At 48.5% G+C, this 19,692-nt stretch overlaps 1 protein-coding gene across 2 annotated transcripts; it reads right to left on the minus strand.

Annotated features, from left to right (window-relative positions):
* Nucleotides 1-361: 361 nt before the first annotated feature.
* igf2bp3 (insulin-like growth factor 2 mRNA binding protein 3) lies at nucleotides 362-19,597 on the minus strand. 2 transcript variants are annotated; one of them, XM_030347252.1, is made up of 16 exons: nucleotides 18,764-19,597; nucleotides 17,829-17,889; nucleotides 12,978-13,026; nucleotides 10,905-10,956; nucleotides 10,638-10,701; nucleotides 9,569-9,850; nucleotides 8,945-9,079; nucleotides 8,458-8,580; nucleotides 7,612-7,747; nucleotides 6,649-6,786; nucleotides 6,423-6,488; nucleotides 5,542-5,664; nucleotides 5,335-5,409; nucleotides 5,018-5,149; nucleotides 4,746-4,859; nucleotides 362-3,817 (listed from the first exon to the last, which is right to left on the minus strand). In XM_030347252.1, exons 1-16 carry the CDS (start codon nucleotides 18,933-18,935, stop codon nucleotides 3,701-3,703), a joined length of 1,839 nt encoding a protein of 612 aa, XP_030203112.1. In that variant the 5' UTR covers nucleotides 18,936-19,597; the 3' UTR covers nucleotides 362-3,700. The 2 variants fall into 2 exon arrangements, with proteins under 2 accessions (XP_030203112.1, XP_030203113.1); XM_030347253.1 differs by lacking the exon at nucleotides 6,423-6,488 and having other exon boundaries at nucleotides 18,764-19,592.
* Between the last annotated feature and the right edge of the window lie 95 nt (nucleotides 19,598-19,692).

Genomic DNA, 19,692 nt, shown 5'->3' on the forward strand with positions numbered 1-19,692 from the left:
CTATCAAGACTATTACCACTTATGTTTAGATTTATCTTTATGAATTATATTGTTAGAAATTGAGTCATTTACTTGAAAAAGCTACAGGAGAACTGAAATGGGTTCCAATAAAATGATTTCCTAACCCCACTTTTGTCTGCCCTCATTGAAGTGCAACCTCTTTCGAGGTACGTCAAACCAAAAAGTTTTTTTTTTTTTTTTTTTGGAAGAAAGTACGATTTTGGCTAATGTCAAAATGTAACCTCAACGGCAATTGACATTTACTAAAGATACTAAATATTCTGTTCACATTATAATCAAGTTTTTCCGTACAAGAAAATATATCTTAATCCAAGTTAAATGACTACTCATGACGCATAGACACAATTTCATATTTTTTTTATTCAGAGGCATTTGACAAGTGTCAAGCTGTGTGAATGGAAAGGTGAAGGGGCACAAGCGTGGTGGTAGAGCAGGAGGTGGATGATATCATGCGGTAATCTGAACACGTCCCTTTCAAATCAACTCCCACACCCATTTCTGTACGTGTTCTGTCCCATACCAACAAACAGGATGTTTCATGTTAACACAGCCAAGGATTTACAAAACAGAACAAATCGCTACCGAAAATTTGCAATTGAAAAGTAGCGTTTTGAGAAAGAAACAGAAAAAAAAAAAGATTGGACTTTGCATCTCAGTCTCACAAACCAGAAACCTATAGGCCCTTATTTATTTTTTTCAAACTTCTTTCTGCTTTCATCTATTGAATGCAAAATCAAAAAAGTGTGATTTGACCATTTCACGAAAAAATAAAGAGAAACAAGCAAGTTCAAATACATGGAAGCCACACCACCGAAAAAAGCAGCAAGAAAACGCCTCATGTTTGAGGATTTCAATCAAAAAGCTAGAAGAGTAAATATATATAACGCATGAATGCTGGAAAATAAGTTTTTTTCTGATCACTTTTTCAATTTCTTCCATTTCTAAAGATTACATGATTTTTTTGTTTTAATACAATTTTTTTTTTCTTTAATATCTTGGGCGGGGGGGGGGGGAGGGGAGCACAGAGCAATAGGAAGTGGTTCCCTAACAAATCTAACAAATAAAAGAATGCCTCTAGTTCAAACATGTCTAAGGAGGTAGATCAAAGCAAAACGGTACGTGGGGGGGTTGAGGGGAGAGCGAATGGGGAGGAGGAGGTGGTGGTTGTCAAGTATCACTTGTGCCCCTCAGTTTAAGCGCGGTGTTGAGTACGCGCACGTCCATGCAAAGAGTAGTGTACTGGGATTAGGTGTTAGGTCGGTGAGGTGTTGGGTGGGTGGGGTGGAGGAGACGAGTGGGTGGAGGAGATGGGTGGGTGGGGTGATGGGGATTGAGGTATCGCTGCGCGCAGGCGCTGGTCGGGGGAGGGTGGAGGAAAGGCGGAAAAGGGGTGTGGTCACAACCCCACCCTTGCGTCCCCTCCGCCCCCCCCTTCCTCTGAGGTAGACGGCGTTCTACTACGGAAGCATGATGCACTGGAGCACTTTTACCACAATAAACATATTTACAGACAAAAAAAAATTATAATCAATGATAAAGGATACTTTACGTATTTAAGATGTTGGATTTTATAATGTTGCCATTCTCTAAACCGATGGTTTCGTTTAGTTCCAAGTCTTTTTGGCTTTTTTTTTAATTTCTCTCTCCCCTCCCCGTGTGAACAACAAATTGACGAGGTCACTTTTTAAATCAAAAAAGTTTCTTGTTTCGGGTAACGCAGACTTTTTTTTGTCAATACATCCTATTTCTATAGCAAAAACAAAAGAAAAAACGAAAATGAATCAAAAAGGCATTAATCAAGTGTGGCTCCCCTCCTACCCTCACTATGGTTAGCGATGCTAATAGAGACGGAGCGGCCCCCGGCTACGACGGCCACCATGAAGACAAACCCAGTGAGGCTGGGCCCCGGCCTGGGTGCTGCCATTCAAAGTAATAAAGAAGGAGATGGTTTTAAAAGTCCTTTGGAGGCAGGCAACCCAAAGGAAGAGAACGCACACAGAGCAGCCCTGCCGAGACGGAGCGGGTGAACAAGGCTTCGGTCACAGCCCTTCCAGTAAGGCGAAAAAGGGACTTTGTCGTTGTTAAAAATGAACGTGTTGTAGCATCAACAATAACGACAACAATCCCAAGAAATTAAACGGCATTGCAATAATGTACGGTTGGCATTATTCGGTCTTTTAAGATGGTATCTGCACATGTTATTTTTTTCGGAAGATGGTGCCTCAGGGGAAGGAAAAAAACAAACTGAGGTTAAACTTTTTCGATGCACCTGCCAGCCGCCACCTGAGGGGGGCGCCAAACTCACACTCCGGGGCTCTATGTACAGAGACTTTATGTACAAGGGCAGAGTCAAACATACACATGTACAATGCCGCCTTTAACACCAGAGTTGAAGGCATGGTCAGTTGGCAGCCGACCAAATTTTAAATTTTCTTAAAAAAATAAAAATGTTCAAGAACTATCAGCTTTTATAAAGTATACAAAATACCACAAAAGGAAAATAAAAAAAGGAATTTTTTTTATCATATATAATCATTTTTCTTTTCTCTTCTGAGGTATAGGTCCTGAGGTAGTTCGGTAAAATGCATATTAAATTGGTTTTCCTGGGCAGCAGCTGTCCGGGCACCAGTCCCCCTCAGTGATGACCCTTAGCGCCGCCCCCTCAACTCTCTAAATATATATTCATCTATGTATAGTTTATCTATAAAATGCATCCGAATTTATAAAATGCCTCCATCGACTCGGAAGGGGGGGGGGCAGCACACCGGCCCCCACACACATCCACCCCTGTGGGGGGGGGGGGGGTTCTTGTCGAGGGACAACGTTAATGCCTCCTTCCCCCCCCCCCCAGGATGTGGCCCCTCCCAGTCTAAACCTAACTTCCGATCCCCCCCCCCCCCCCCCCCTAACCACCCAAAATAAACCTTCATCTTGGTCCTGCTAGGACCTTTTTGATAGCAATGCCTTTTTTTTTTCTCTTTCTTCCTATGGAAAAAATGAACTCAGGAGAGAAGCTTCAAACCAATTAAACACTCCATTTCAAAACTGACAATATGGAAATATGAACTGAAAAAATTGAAACGAACCGACCGACAAAAAAGAAAAAAAAAAAAAAATACTGAACTCTAACTGAACATCTTTGTCATCATGTGAGGTTTTAGAGCACCGCATCTAGGTGTTCAGAAAGGGGATTGTTATTTCTTGATTAGGTTTCTAATGAAAAAAAAAAAGACAAAAAACACTTCAGAAGACACCTATGTGAGGGGGAGGGGGTGAGGGGGTGCGCGTGTGAGAGGGCGGGTGACGGGAGGAGGGCTCCCAGAAGTACATTCTGGGGAGACGCAGAGAGAGAGAGAGAGAGAGAGGGGGGGGGGAGAGAGCGAGAGACAGTGGGAGGGAGAGAGAGAGAGTGAGAGGAGCCATGGGTCTCTCTTCCAAACTTGGGATCTGGTGTTCAAGTCAGTTACTGGATTTAACCCCTCCCCCCCCCCCCCCTTGAAAAACACCCACCGCGCTCGACCTCCTAAGAGGGGATCAAGACAAGCCATCCCCCCCCCACCACAGCCACGTCTCCGAACAGCCCCCCTCATCATCTGCATCTGTCCGTCCGTCATCCAGGCAGAGTCAGTCACCGTTCCCCCAGGGACCTCCGGGGGGTGGGGAGGGAGGGGGCTCCGCTCTACTTGCGGTCGCCCAAGGACCTCCGGGGCTGGGGAGGCTGGGCCCCGGGGCTGGGCTTGGGCTGCTGCTGCCTCCTCACCTGGGCCAGGATCTCCTGGATCTTCCTCTGGGCCAGCTGCGGACGGAGGGAGGGAGGGAGGGAGGGTCAGGGTTACTAAATCACAGCGAGGCCTTCGGTCGGAACACGACGACATGGGCATCAGCTAGCCAGAACAAGCTCAATCGTAGATTGCACGTTGGCCTGGGTAAGCTGCTGTCATTTTCTTCAGCACAAGAGGCGTGATCAATCGACCTAGTTCAAATGACAAATGACTAATTTGTTAAACCTTCCAATAGTGCGCCAGGGGGAAAAGCCAGCTTGGTGATTGGCTCCCGCAAAAAAAACATATCGGAAGCAGGAAGAAATGTATCGCTCTTCTCCAGACCCTTCTGCAGGGCGAACTCAGATCGCCGGCAGAATGGGCGGGGCTACCCCGTCTATGTATCAGTAGCAATCAAGGTAACATTGAACAAGAGAGGTTTTCAACTACACAGTGGATAAATTGCGTCATGGGAAATTCTGCGGGTTTGCCATTTCAATTAAATCCCACGTTACCGGTTGCCCCCGTGTGTACTACTAAACGTTATCAGAAATATTATTTTAAAGTTTAGTCGATGGAGAAATCGGTCAATAATCCAATTGAGAAGACCCCTCCCGAGTACCCAAATTAGCTTTTTCAGGGGAGCTCACGTCCCCTTCAGGCGAGCTCTGCTCTCCCTGGCTCCCCTGTAACCCGCACCCTGATTGAAAGGTTCCGTGAGACAAAAATTAGAACCAGTCCTGAACCTTGGAACACCTTGCAGGATGTGTCACATCATTAAAAGCGCCAGCGTTATATCATGCATTTTATATAATTTATCCGCTACATACTCCCCTCAAAGTAATGATCGCTTTTGGAATGGCTTGTAAAGACCGGTTGCTCCCACACCCAAGTAAAATGGGTCCCCTTTCATATCGAATACAGCAAGAAATGATAAATCGCACACGGCTATGGAAGTCTCACCTGGCTTGAATAGAAGTGTCCGATGATCTTCACGATCACCTGGTCGTTCTCGTCAGGCGTCTGGTCGCGGGGCACCACCACCTCGGCGCTGGTTAGGTTCTGGAGCTCGTTCACCTGGGGGGGGGGGGGGGGGGGGGGGGGGCACAAAACGAAACGGGAGCACACAGCGTCAAGGAAAGGGACGACCCAGAAGAGGCAGCCACCATTTTGTCACCGTCCACTGCAGGGTTCGGACGGGAAACCCCAACGGGAGGGACGAGCGCCGCGCCTACCGTTTTGCCGCCCTTGCCGATAACACGTCCCGCTGCGAAGGAGGGCACCAGGATGTGGGCCTCCAGCTTCACCTCCTCCTTCGGCCCGAAGAAGTTCTCCTCCTTCAGCTTGCCGAAGATGCGACCCTGAGCCTGAGGACGGGTACATAAATGACACATTGATGAAGACGGCCAAAGTCTAACAGCCGGTAACACGTCACAACAACGTGATCCGTGGAGCCCTTTGAGACGACACAAATAACATTCACTCGACTTTTGTCACGGCCAACCGGAGCATAAAACGGTTCCGAAAAAACAAATTGCTGCAAATGCGAAACCTTAAACTGCGCCTCCGGGGGGCCCACGAGGATGACCATCCTCTGCTTGGCGTCCAGGGGGTCCGCCTGTGCGATCTGGAGGAGGAAGAACGCCGTCAGGGCAAAACACAATAAATCAAGACAAGCCGACAATCACACGACCCGTCTGCCTGAACGTCGCCCGTTTTGACAGCGCCTCGCGTCCAGGCCAACGCCACGGCCCCTCACCTTGATGGAGGCGCAGGCGAAGCGCGACAGCTGCTTGATGTGCTGACCCTGTTTGCCGATGATGGCGCCCACCGCTGCGGCCGGGATGAACAGGTGGACCGTCTCGGACTCCTGAGGCCCCTGCTGTGTACGACACACACACACACACACACACACACACTAGAGTCAGGGACACGTGACCACGTAAGCCGATTACACGCCGCCGTGCCAGCCACCGATGCGCGAGCAGCCATTCAGTGCATGGCCGTTGGAGTCTTTTTGGGCCTCAGCCCTCTGCGCTTTGAATCCCTCACCATGTAAGCGCTTCATATCGAGGGAATGCACCCAAAGAAGCCAAGTGAAGGATTTAGGGTTCTCCGAGAATGTGCCGCTAATTTGGGATTGTCAACATTTCAGATCGTTAGGGCCGCCGAGAAATTGCCTTCGGCAGAGTCCTCCATTATGAAAAACCAGCGTCCACCATTCCGGTGGATGCTCCCGCTAAGGGTCCCCAAACCACTGGCTTCGGGAGGATTGCATTTCCCGTAAGCTTTGAATATGGAAATATTTTATTAACATGCACCGCTACAGACAAAAAAAAAGAACATCAAAGCCTGTGAAAAAAAAAATGGGGTTCTGTGCAAACGTTGTGGGAAACCCCTGGTTAGCATCTTCCTGATATACACGTGATTAATCCAAACCAGCCAAGCAGAGGTTACACCCCAGAGCTCAGGGGCGCCTCATCAGAGTCATCCATCCATAGCCTGGCGGTATGCAGCAGGCTGCCCTTCTCCAGGACGGGATCACAAATGTGTGCGAACCCTGCCCCACAACGCCGTAGCGTGCAGCAGCAAGCCGTGCAAAGCACTCTGGGACGAGGCGGTGGGGGGGGGGGGACTTACGAGGGGCGAGCTGCTCGCCGAACACGCGGGGGCCCAATACGGCCCTTCGCCCCCGAAGGGCCCGGTCTACGGGAAGAGAGAATGACATGAAACCGAGCCGCAGAGGAACCAGAACCAGGGACTGGACCTCTGGCGTCTCAGGGCCGTTGTCCGTCACCGTCTTTGTGAGAGAGAGGGAGTGTGCGAGAGTGATACCCGGCGGAGGGGCCGCAGCGGCAGGACTTACTCCGAACGAGGGGGCGTAGCCGGAGTGGGCGCCGGGTGGGGGGGCGCCGCTGCCCATGGACGAGCCCATGCCGGGGGCGCAGCCGGGGAACAGGCCCAGAGCGTTGAGGTTCAGGCCCGGGATCAGGTTGGACTGGAGCTGCGAGAGGGAAGGGAACGAATGTCACACGGAGCAGAATGCAGACCAGTCACGCCGCTTTGCACTACTTGGTAAGGTTGACCATTTGATAATCAAGATGACAAGATACATGATATGAACTGAAATATGAAAATAAAGAATTTGAATCAATAATATAAAAAATGTAATTCGGCCAAAAATCTGCAGTGTGGCGGGTTGCTGCTCACATTATACATTAACACGCAGGGCCAGAGAAGGAGACCACTTAAGACATGGACAAGCCTCACACGTCGTTGATTAAATGTATCACTTTAAATAAATCACATCTCTAAAACCTCTTGCCAAATGACTTCCTTCGTTATAGTGGTTTATGAATAGCGCCAAAGGTCAACCCGATGCCCACAATGTGCCATTCCTGAACACACGTCTGCAGTGCGCCAAGCCTTTCACGGCCAACGCGGTGAGGAGGAAGGGCCGGAGCACGCTCCTCTCTGGACGGACGGCCTCCAGGGCAATCAGTCGCAGCCTGAACACGCCCCCCGTTTCTTCAAGAGTCGACAATTCGTCTGGTTTAAAGCCCTGCGCTTCCGACATATGCCTCCGTCATACTTCTCCGACAGCGGATATGTGCCTCCGTCATGAGCCCCCCCGACACCGGACACAGGCTTCCGACATACGCCCCCCCCCCCCGTCCAACATACGCTCCTCATGTTGGACAAACACGCCTGACCGGTGTTCCTGCTTCCTGTGGGTACACCGGCTTCTGATGTCAGACAACGGAAGGGCCGTTTCGAGTCGGCCCCTTCCGGCCCCCCCCCCCACCCCCCACCTCAGGTTCGCACTCACGTTCATGGCGGCCACGTCGTTCTCGTACGACTCGCGGACCTTCTTCATCACCTCCTCCTCTGCGCGGGCACAGGCCTCGATGGAGCCCTTCACCGTGATGGTACGCTCGGGGTTGTACAGGGTCAGGTCCTGGAGCCTGGCCAGGGGGGACAAGACAGACGTAAGACGGGGGGGGGGGGGGAACCCACACCATGCGACCAATGCACACGTGTGCTGATTGCTGCCTTGGGGATGGATCGCCTCGCGGCATTGTCGCGTTTGACAATGGCCACCAAACAAAAGGGGAAAAAAAGAAGAAATCAAATGACCTGCAATCTAAAATTTAAAACGGCTCAATTCAAGACCGGCTTTTTGATAAAGGCCTATTAGCCAAATTGGCCTTGTTAAAGAGCCAGCGAACCTAAACCCATTTTTTTGTTTGAAACCTGGCAATTTGTTTAATGTGATCGTCAACCTAGTACTCTATGCCATTTAAATCAGCACGGCACTGTTGGAGCTCCGTCTGAGCAGCGGTCGACTGCGCTGTCCAAGAGAATGCAATGTCCACGTCCAAGGGTAGGCCTAGCCCCTGCCATTATAACACGGTATGCGACGCATTTCATATGCAATCTCATTATAATGCTCCTACACAACTACTGTACTAAAAAAGTATCACAAAGCCTGCGCGGGTCGTAACCATGGGGATAATAGGCGCCCCCCCCCCCCCCCTTTCTTAGAATTCTCAGCCCCACACCAATATTATGCATCAATTAATATCCGATTTTTATCTGATCTCAAGTAGTAACAAGCAGTAACAGAGTGTGGCCCATTCAAGTAAATGTGCACAGCAAGTACAGCTTATCTTACGGCGAGATGGTGATCTTCGTTTCTGTGTCTTGTTCGATCTTCTTGAGGTTGCGGCCCTCCTTCCCGATCAATCGACCCACAAAGTTGTTGTGTGCCAGGATTTTAAGTGGGATCTCCTCAGTGCTAGGAAAAGACAAAGGGAAAGTGAGAAAATGGCTCCACGGCATTCCATGGTGTCAAGTCCATCGTTAAGGACCGATGGTTGAATGGCCTTGTTGTAGACGAACAGCCAAGGAATCCTACAGTTACTTTTGTTATGGATAATACACCAAGAGCTCGTCGTCAGCCACCAACGATGGGCTTTTATCGAGTGGATGAGTGACTGTGTGGAGCAACGACCGTTAACATCACAAAACGCCTCACACTGGGAGAGTGTTCGGGTTGGCTGATCAAAAACCATGGCCCGACGGCTTTATGACAAAGCCTTTACTAGTGACTAGAGAGCATCATGGGGGGGGGGGGGGGGGGGGATGAAAGGTGAACTCACAACTTTGTGTCGACGGCCTCCTTGAGCATTATCTCCATGATGGTTTTGCATGCGTTGGAGCAGCCGTCGGGGGTGGAGTGGACCGTGATGGGCTTCTCCGCTGCTCCGGCATTCTCCTTTCTGTGGATGTCGATTCTGGAAGGGGAGAGAAGGGGTCCTCAGTAGTGCTCAGAGGGATCCGGGGTCAGGATGCACCGATTACGTCGGCCGATAATCGCCTTAATGACCACCATCGGCACACACACACACAAACACGGCGCAAGCTGACGTTCATACGTTGAGTAGCATCGAAAAAATACATAAAATAACGTCTAACAAGAACGTTTCCCAGATTTCTTAAAGGGTTGCATTAAAGTTTCATACATTTGCTTCAATGACCATGTGTGTGCCGAGTCATTGTTGGCGTTGGTCTAAAGACAAAAACGGCTCAGTTCTTCATTTGGGTTTCCCTGGCAAAAAAGGGGGAATTAATAACCACAAAAACAAAACGTTCAGTGTCACCCAAATTATTATAATCATCGGTAACGGCCATCAGCCAAATTTATATTCTGAACATCGGAATGGGGCCAGAATTTGCCAACGGGTCCATCCATCCATCCGCCCCCAAGAGCCCTCCCGCCGTACTTTGAGTGCGTCTGCTTGGTGATGTTGCGGATGGTGGCGCCCTCCTTGCCGATGATGGCGCCGACGAACTGCGTGGGCACCAGGATGCGCAGGGGCACGTCCGACTGGAGCCGGGGCCGCGCGCCCATCGACGGCGAGCCGGCGCGGGGGGGGCCCCGGGGCGGGAAGCCTCTCCGGCCGCCCGCGGGAGGGGTGTCCGCCGCCGCCGCCGCCTCGTCCGGGATGTAGGACACCTTGAGGGCGAAGTCCTCCAGCATGAAGCCGTTGAGCTTCTCCATAGCCCTGGGAGACACACGGTGGTGGGGTTACTCAGAGACCCCTGCTTGGGGGTACGGACGGCACGGCCGACTGGGTTCCCGATGGGAAAGAGAATGTCCCAAGGACCGGACTTAGGAGTATGATGTATATTAAACCTGCACAGCTACAGTCGTCAATGGGAAGCAATCATTTGTTTTTTTTTGTACACGCAAGAGCCCGACAAATTTTAAGTCTGTTGAAAATATGACGCAGTAGATTTAAGGCTTTTAACCTGTCATGAAATGCGACAATATGTCCCTCCACCTTACAGTTTCCGTTCATCAATCATTTAACGCGCCGTCAAAAAACTACTTTGCGTTTAACTCAAATTCTAAAATGTGGGCAATCGTCTAATGAGCTCGATGAAAGAGGGAGGCCAAATCTCAAGCCAACAGTCTTGTCGCAAAAGCCTTGGACCCATTACAGACCCGAGCTTGACCACGCCAAACGACACCCAGCCACCATAACCCCATAACCCCATTGCACCGCTACCGCCAGCCCCCGCCACCAGGGGGCAGCGGCGAGCTGCCCGCCTGGCGCTAACGACGAGGGGTGGCTTTGGGGGAGCGACGGATACAGACACGCCAGGGCAGGGAGAGACCTAGGAAGTGGTAAGTTTAATGCACAACAGCCGTATTGTCGAACACGATAGCCATCCAACCCCCACGCCGATGGAACCACAAGAGAGGGAGAGAGAGAGAGAGAGAGGGGGGGGCGGGGGGGGGGGGTGAAGGGAGGGTTGGTGTGTTTGTGCACATGATGTGGAACTCACAGCCTGGCCTGTTCTTTGGCTCCATACCGAACGTTGACCACCGCCGTTTCTGTTTCAGTGTTCACTGTAGGGGTGGAGAGGAGAGCGATGGGTAAATACGTGGACACAATTGTTGGGCAACTTCACTCCTCACCACAACAAGGAAGAATGAGGAATACCATTTTAATTGATGACCGACATGTTTTGTTCCGACCGCCTATTGCCGGAATATGATTGTGAAAGAAAACTACGACCGTGCAGTCAGAGCGGCCGGCCGCCCATAATTACCTTGTTCACAGTTCTCCACGGCGCCATATTGGGCGAGCATGCCGTCCAACACCTGAAAGAAAGAAATAAAATGGTTATTAATAGTTGGGGCCCGGGAATGAACAGGACAGGCGAGCAGAAGCAGAAGTGCTGCCCTTGCATGTGTATACATCCCAGGGAGGGCTGGCAGGGCTCTAATCACATCTGGTCTAATTGCTAATAAAAACAGCTGTCTGCTAGCGTGCCCAGCTACATTTTTTGCGTTACCTCCATTATGAATTTGATAATTTAATCAAAAAGGCAATGCTGGCAAACCACTGACCCGGTCAGATGAAAATAAACGTGGTTACATATTATACCCTCCTATTGTATGCCCTGTATGTAACTTTATTCAGTAGAGCTCATATTTCTTAAACCACATGTTCTCTAAACAAATTAAAAAAAAAGGAAATCCAGCAAGTGAGACTATCCCAATTATCAGAACAGCGAGAGATAGAAGACAAACGAGACCGCCTGACTAAATATGGAAACGTCGGGATCTGAATTCATGGATTCATGATTAAATGCAGACAGACCAGAGGGGGAGCCAGGCCTATGAGTCCAGGATGTGTTCCGAGCACCTCCAACCATGCAGTCAAAAACACTAGACCACACCCCCCAACTGCTCAACCCCCCTTTTCAGCCAACCAGGCCGCCTTCCTGCCCTCCCCCAACGACCCAACGGTGCAACCTCCCGCCATATGCAGCCCCGCTATTGGCTGTGCCGCCATTGACATGCACGCTCCCTAAAGGCAGGAGCAGCAGCGTGGGGGCTGGCTGCTCCGCCAGTCCATCACCGGGGGCCTGACCAATGGGAATCCAGGGCATTCAGGAAAGGGTGGGGTGCATTCCAGGAGGAAGCTGGAGGGTTGGGGGAGGGGAAGGAGTTTATGCTACACATTCTGTGAGTCAGTAGCACATGGAGGCTAAAAGCGTAAAGGAAAAACGCTGTGGCCCACCCACCCACCGTTGCTCGCAAACACCCACCACTTCCCCCAGCTACTCTGCCATTATTCAGCCGTGGGTTCGACACACACACACACACACACACACACACGTATAAATCGTAACACAGCCATAGGCCTTTCCGTCAAAATACTTTGTTCTTGTGTTGAGAATGCTTGGGCTGCCACTCCCTCTGTATGAGAAGGGGGGGGGGGGGAAGTCCCCTCCACAGACGCCTTCTGGGAGAAGGCTCTCTGGCTACATGCTAGCAACATGGGTGGATCCAGCGCGGCGGTCGAGGCGCACGCAGAGGCGAGCCCTCCATTATGAAACACCCAAGCACGTCTGGAGCCATTTGATCAGGGCTGAGCACAAGCATACGACGGATAGCTCCCCGCTTCAGAGTCACTATGGCCTATCACATGGCAAAGCGTGTGTACAATTATTGGTCGTGGCCTACAACTCCACCCAAAAACACAATGGCCTGTCGTAGGCGCAGCCCTCCCACAAATCTCATTAAGACACATCCTGAGTATCCAACCGTATTGCATGCGTACCATTTCCACACACACACACACACACACACACACACACACACACTATTGAAGGATTATATTTTCCAGAGAGATTAGAAACTTCTACAATGGATACATATCTAAAACTAGAAGACATGCATGTTGTGAACTGGGATATTGCCACGCAGACTTTGGGGAATTGAAAGACGCTTTAACGGCAACCCATTTGTTAATAAAAAGAACACTCATCAGGGCACATCCAACCCAAGAGCAATAATTGCAACAGCTTTACATATTGTGAAGCAAATGGGATGGAATTGGAAATGCTCCTTATTTGGTGAAAATTCCAAGATGTGTGGTGAGACAACACAAATTAAAAGCTTAAAGGGCATTTAGGATTCAACAGTCTCCGCCAATAAGGTATCCAAACAAACTGAACTAACATACTATTTAATTAACCAGTTACGTGACATTAAAAGATTACCACCTCCCCTTCATACATTTGCTTCTCGTTTTGAGAGGCGAGAAGATGCTTCATTGAAGGGGTACTTGGTTCAAAGGTGAATTGCCAGCGTGCACGCCCGTTACAACTCACCTCCCATTGCAAGTGTGGCGGGATGTTCCTGACCTGCAGCTTACAGCTCCTGGATAAAGCGAGAGACGGTGAGAGAGAGAGAGCAAGGGAGGAGAGCGGAACAACGATTAAGCCAGAGGATGGGGCAGGGAGAAAGGAAGAAAAGATAAAGCCGGCACCAAAAGCCACCAGCAGCATCCCCAACATAATGACATCCGTGGAGTGAAAATCCATCCATTCATTAATAAACACCAACCAAAGAGAAAGTCAGCCTTGAGCAACGCGGCGAACCTCTGCTTCCCCGCCACCATCTATCCATGTCCAAGCACACCGTACGGGAGCAGTATGAAAAAAGGTCAACTTATTGGAGACGTCTCCCTTGTAGACAGGGGTGGTGCAGAGCAGGTGCACCCAAAAGGCTAGTCACATGGCGGGGTGGGGGGGCTTCTGTTAGTCGCTGGGCACCCTGCGTTTCATGTCATCGCTCGGCGGCCCATTGACACGGTCTGCCCAGACTCGCATGGATCCAATGTACACACTGCATGAGGAGCGAACACGGTCAGGAGGGACGTGAGGAACCAGCAATCTCCGCTGGGGAGGGACCCGAGACGGTGGGGGCTGTTGGAAAGGCACTTGTGCACCTCCACCCAAATGTGGAAGGAGGGAGACGCGCGCCACCACCGGCCGTATCCACGCCCTCTTTGCGATCGGGGTTCTTAGTACGACGACTCGGATGCGAGAGGGGTGTGTGTGTGTGGGGGGGGGGGGGGGAGTGGGATAATAAATAATTAACAAAAACGACGTCCCCATGCACATTCTCTTCCAAGCGCACCCGCAGTCAGAGGAGGTGAGGGCAGGAGACCACCGATTACAGCGGACCCCCTGCTGCGCTCCCATCACCAGCAAAACTCGGGTAGCAGAGCCCACGGCATAAAAACTCTTAATTAATCCCCCTTCTTCACCAGCGGAGATTCCCTATTTCGATACATTCGTTTGTCGACGGTATGGGAGGGATTACAGTTCCGCAGGAACAGGAAGGACATGTCGGGGTGGGGTTGGAGGTCAAAGGGACAACATGACTTTCTTTACTTATAATGGCGTGAGGTGCGTGCAGTTTCGCAAGCACCCACAGATGCGTTATAATGTATGAGGAGGTGAGCATTGCGCGGTGGGGGAAGGGGGCGTGGGGGGGAGGGGAGTGCAAAGTCCTACGCCAGCTGATACAACCTAGAAGACATGGAGGAGGGGGCGGCGGAGGCATTTGTAGCGACCTTCGAACATACAAACCCTGCCCTCCTTAACCCACTTAAGAACCGGCCTTAAAAAAAAAACAGAGCACACACACAAAATACGCCACATTGTCATACGTCAGAAATGAGCCGTTTACAATAATAGAACATTTAACATCCAATGACAAACTGTTGAATATTCAGCCGGAGTCTAGTCAGCGTTGCGATTGTGAAACATGCTTGAACATACATTAGCCCACAGGCCCTACCCCGCACGAGTACGCACTTCAAGAGCAATCTAAAAAACCCTTGCGTATGTATACAACATATTTATATGATTAGGAAACAATCAAATTCCTAATGGATGAATCGTCATGAAAATTTCCAAATCAGCTTCCAAGAGGAATTCCAGACCCTTTCCGGCCTACTGTGCCATTCCCAGCTGATATTTTTTTGGACACACACACCCACACACACACACACACACACACACACACAAACACACACACCTCTGCATTGCGGTTGGAACACCAAGCAAAATGTGCAAATGCACCAAGTACTTCCAGTGGGATTAACCTATAGCTCCATGTAGCGGGGAAGTCAGCCAGGACATGATGTGGAGGTGGGGCGGGGGTTCACATTCCCTGGTCCCAGCCTTTGATTTTGGGGGGGGGGGGGGGGGGGGTGTAGGGAAGGGTAACAAGGGCCCTCTCTGCCCAGTGGGGGTGGGGCCCCGTTACCATGGACACGGACAAGTCCACTGACGGAAACATGTAGAGTGGGGGGTTAAAACCCGAGAGGGGAGGGAACGGCCAGGAGTAACTGGGGGTAGTTGGTCATGTGATGGCCAGGGGGAGGCCGGCCTCCTTATTTACTTTTAAATTCAGTCGGCATTCTACACTGCCTTAATCTATGGAGCTGCACTGTGGCATCGTCTCACACAGAACAGGGTTATATGCAATATATCAATCCCTATGCAACCACCTAAACAGACATGCATATGATATACCCATAACAAGAATTATACAAATGAATCAAAAAATACACACGCCACATTAACTTCCCTTGCGAACACACTGTACGACAAATACCAACATTTTGGGAATTAAATGCACCATCTGTGCTTCAGGCCCAGCCACACCAGTTTCAGTCCTACAGAGGTGCTGAGGGGCTCATCTCCACAACCAGACCTCACTACCCGCCACCCTGGTCAAAATTGGTCCTTGTATTTAAGGCCTACCATCTCCAATCACAAATCGATTGCCTCCCTTTTCTTATTCACTTGTTTAAATTTGCAATGTTACGTGAAACAATTACCCTTTTTCAGGTGGAGACAAGGGACCAGTCACAATTATTTTGCACTCCAGAGTCACTATACAAAATTGCTGCTCTACATGTGGGCCCCACAGTGACCCCAGGATCTGGTAATGACAGCCAGAAGCTCCTTTTTTTTCAACACACAATGACGCTCACATGATCGAGAACAGCTTTATCTAAATAAAATGACTTGAGGGAAAAAAACGTTTTAAAAAACAATTAAAATACAAATAATTATGGTATGCAGAGAACATATCTGAAAACATTAATTTTCAGGAATTTAAAAAAAAAATGCAACAAGAGTTGGTAGAGCCACGCATCATGAACATCTGTAAAAACAGTATTCCAGGTTCTCAAGCCTTTCCGACAAGACAGAGGTGGTGAAAAAGTTTAACGTGTGTAAAATCAGTATGAAAGTCAGCATTCACTAGGTTACGCCTGCTTAGAACAAACATTTATATTTTAAATGTGAATCACATAACTAACAAAACCAGGAAATCAATGGTTGCTTTGAAATGCTGGTCGAGTTGGACACATTGTAACCCCCCAATGTCTATTTACAGATACTTGTACAAAATACAAGGCAATGTTTTCCTTGGATGTTTTGCTGTCTAAATAAGCCCGTTGAAATGGTTACAATTTTTGGAATTGCAACACATTAAACTGTCCTAAGTTAGGAGGGTAAAACCAGCTGTTGACAATTTGGGACATTGTACCATGTGGTTGGAGTATATACTTTTAAGATGCACACTAAACAGGTTGGAGGATGGGCATTACCAATTGTAGGATGGCTAAAAAAAAAAAAGGCTTTCAAATCAAAACGACACTGAAGAAAAGCTTAAAAGGTACACCAATACTGTCAAATATGAATGCCTTCCTCGTCTTTCAGCTCGATGCAACATTCTCATTGCACACTACCTAAGCTTTGTCCATCTCATTGACAGATCCAGCCACAGAGACTGCCTCCTAGAGCACATCCCCTTCCTGCAGAGTTCAAAGGTTAAGACATGGTGATTGGCTGAGCCCCCAGCTGATAGTCAGCAGGCTGGAATGCAAAATGGGGGACTTCATGTACAACAGTAGCATGCTACCAGGACAATGTTTTATATTGTTCATATAAAAACTTAACTCTAAATTTGAACCAAAATAAAATGAAGCTATTGTTGTGAATGATTAGGCCTACTCGTTTTTAATTTAGAGCTAAATATAGTTTTTTGGGGAGTCATTAATTGAGGAAATGGCATGCATAAATAGTTACCAAAAGAATATAAATGTAGTGTGTATTTAGGCAACAACTAAGGCTACTATAAGCCAACTTGTAAATGAGAGCCTTAACGGTGTTTTTTTTCCCTCGAGCAGTTAACTTACGCCTACAGAGTTCCTACGTATGGCCAATTGTCTGCTTAAAAATTGTATCGCCTTTTCCCCAACGATGCGTACGCACAACTATGTCCAAAAATATCGTAACAATTTTTAGAAAGTGAACATGATTTAAATAAAATACGATAAAGGCCAATGCTTAATGTACGCCTACTAAACGGCAGTGTGACGTCTACGTGGACTTAAAATAATGCATTTAAGTAATTATCGAGTCGTAGTCTGATGTTAGTAAGGGCAGCATGGAAGCTTTTAAACGTCTTCTCTCCTGAACTGTGGATTTAGTGAGGCGAAGGGCCCAGGAGTACTTCCATTGCAATGTCGTTTGGGAGTCCATCTCGTGCAATACCACAATGTGTGGAGAGGAGGGCGGAAGCACGGGGCAGGCAAGAGAATGACGGGCAGATCCTTCTCAAATGGACGACTTTACAGGCGTACGCCAAAAGCAACCCGGCACTCAACATACACATTTCCGTCACGTAGCGTTGAGCAAAAAAGACCAAGAGTGTGCATTAGATAGACCGAATGTAATCATTTTTACTGGGGAGGGTCGGGGGGGGGGGGGGAAGGAGTAAGAAGACTAGGCTTGAATTGAACCAATATTTACAATGGTTTGAAGCAGCAGCTCGTAGGCCTAGTAATGGCGAGAGAAGGGAGCTCATGCACACACACACACACACAGACACAGACACAGACACAGACACAGACACACACACACACACACACACACACACACACACACAACGTATTTGACCCCTACACATGAAGGCCTACAAAAAGGAACTGAATGAAATATTTTTTACTTGCGGGGCTAAGTTAGACCAAGCCAACGTACATTTTTACCCGTTTCAGTTGTAGAAGAAAAACGGGCATCTTTAGAAATTGTGTTGTTGGCGAGAACATAAAAGCCATAGGAATTATAAAGACACGATTATAAAACTGGACATACCTTTGACGTTTAGGCACCGAGAACTCCACTTCCAGAACTTTTCCATGAAGTTCTACTTTTCCTATAAAATGAAATAAAAAGCCATTTTAATTCAACTGGTTCAATCCTTCCTGTGTTGTTGCTGGGTTGTTAAAGCTGAATTGAAATTATGCTACAAGATCAGGCCAGTAGACTAGAGTCTGCCCAAATGGAAGACAATATAATTCGTTTAGAGAAATTAACGATACACAACAAAATAAATAGGCTACATGCTATTTAAACCCTACCAACACGAGTGTGGACTTTAGTCGTATTTAGTTCATAAGCATCTAGTTCCTAATATTCTTTCAGGCCAGAATTGTACTTTGCTCAAAACAAACCTGGATACAAAAATACAAATAGTCAGGGTACATTTTGTTGGCCTACATTTGACCAACACAATTAAACCACCTGGTGTGTCAGCATGGGCGGACTAGCGACACCATGTTCTACATTGTAACAAGTTAAGCCATTTCCGAAGGCCCACACTTTGAAACCTTCGTTAGCTTGCAAGTTCAGATCAGAGTGTGGGAAGCAACATTGCACTTCAGTTAACACTTTTAACATTATATTATAGGGTTTCAGCCTTGTAAGCCGACAATGTGCATTCACTTGTTGTACACAACCAACACTGCACACCAATGATCTGAATGACCCAAAAGAGAAGGGGTTTTTTTAACACCTACGTTCGTATCTAAATACATCCCAGCATTTTATCGATTTATAAGATTTGGGGTTCGGTCAAAAGCCTGACACATTAACCTGATTTTAAAGTGTCACTGGCCAAGAAGAAAAATGCTTGGATACACCCCCACCCTACAAGACTACACGCATCCTTCAATGGTGGACAGAAGTAAAACAAGCCCTTCGATTGCAGCACTTCGTGCGCCCTTTAAATGCCACTTTCCAATGCTCACCTGAAAGTATATCAATGGCCTTCATTGCAATCTTTTCGTCCGGGCAATCCACGAAAGCATAACCAGTTTTGAGAAGAAACGCACTGTGCTTGAGATGCCTCTCTCCAAAGATACCTTGCAAGTCCTCCACGCTCGCCTGCTCGCCCAAGTTTCCAATGTATAGCTTATTCATTATGACCGCCGAAAAGGACAATCTTTACACCAATTGAGGCAAATATTTCGCCCGGCTAGGTGTGCAGCGGAGTATCCTAAATCGCCGTTACTATAACGGAGTAGCAGTGGCGTGCTTCCCCGACGTTCAAGCCACAGAGAGATTTAACTGGCGATCTCGTTGCGTTTGCGCTCCCTTGCCGCTCGAACGCGCAAAATAATTGTTTAATTATTAATCTCGAGGGTCCAAACGATTGCAGGTTGGGTAAAAATGAGGAGAAACTACTTTCTGTCTTCCTCCAAATCCCTTGGCTAAGAGACAGAGAATGTCACAAACGGTAAGGCTCGCGCCCGCCTCTGAGTACACCGAAGAAGAAGAAGGGGGAGAAAAAAAATCCTCGGCAATTCCGGCTTTTTTGAATGAGCCACGTGTTCAAACTACAAATCAACCCCACACGTGAGGAATCCAAATTGCTCAATTAAGTGTTTTGGGATTGGGAAAATTGCACAGGAATCTGGGGTGGGGAGAGTAAAGGGGAGTGGAGATAACGGGGAAGAAGAGTGGATTGGTATTGGGAATTCGGGAAAATCTGGCGAGCTATGTGCGTAAAGGGATTCCGTGAGAACCCAGTGTATTTTTTCTACTGGAATCACATTCGTTTGCCTTTCTCTGCAAAGCCCCGATTCTTATTGGTCGGCTGGAAAATAGTAAACGGCGATGCGCCCACGCATACTCGCTGTAGCTATTGCGCACGCGAAGCGCGACTGTGTGGAAGCAA

Source organism: Gadus morhua, chromosome 22, assembly GCF_902167405.1.
Source record: "Gadus morhua chromosome 22, gadMor3.0, whole genome shotgun sequence".
Lineage (NCBI taxonomy): Eukaryota > Metazoa > Chordata > Actinopteri > Gadiformes > Gadidae > Gadus > Gadus morhua.

Excerpts from the sequence above, each read along its gene's own strand:
- igf2bp3 (XM_030347252.1), bottom strand. The coding sequence starts at position 18,935 with ATGAATAAGCTATACATTGGAAACTTGGGCGAGCAGGCGAGCGTGGAG. Across the intron at positions 13,027-17,828 it reads TCGGTGCCTAAACGTCAAAG|GAGCTGTAAGCTGCAGGTCA; the intron begins GTATGTCCAGTT and ends CGCTTTATCCAG. Across the intron at positions 10,702-10,904 it reads CGTGGAGAACTGTGAACAAG|TGAACACTGAAACAGAAACG; the intron begins GTAATTATGGGC and ends CCACCCCTACAG.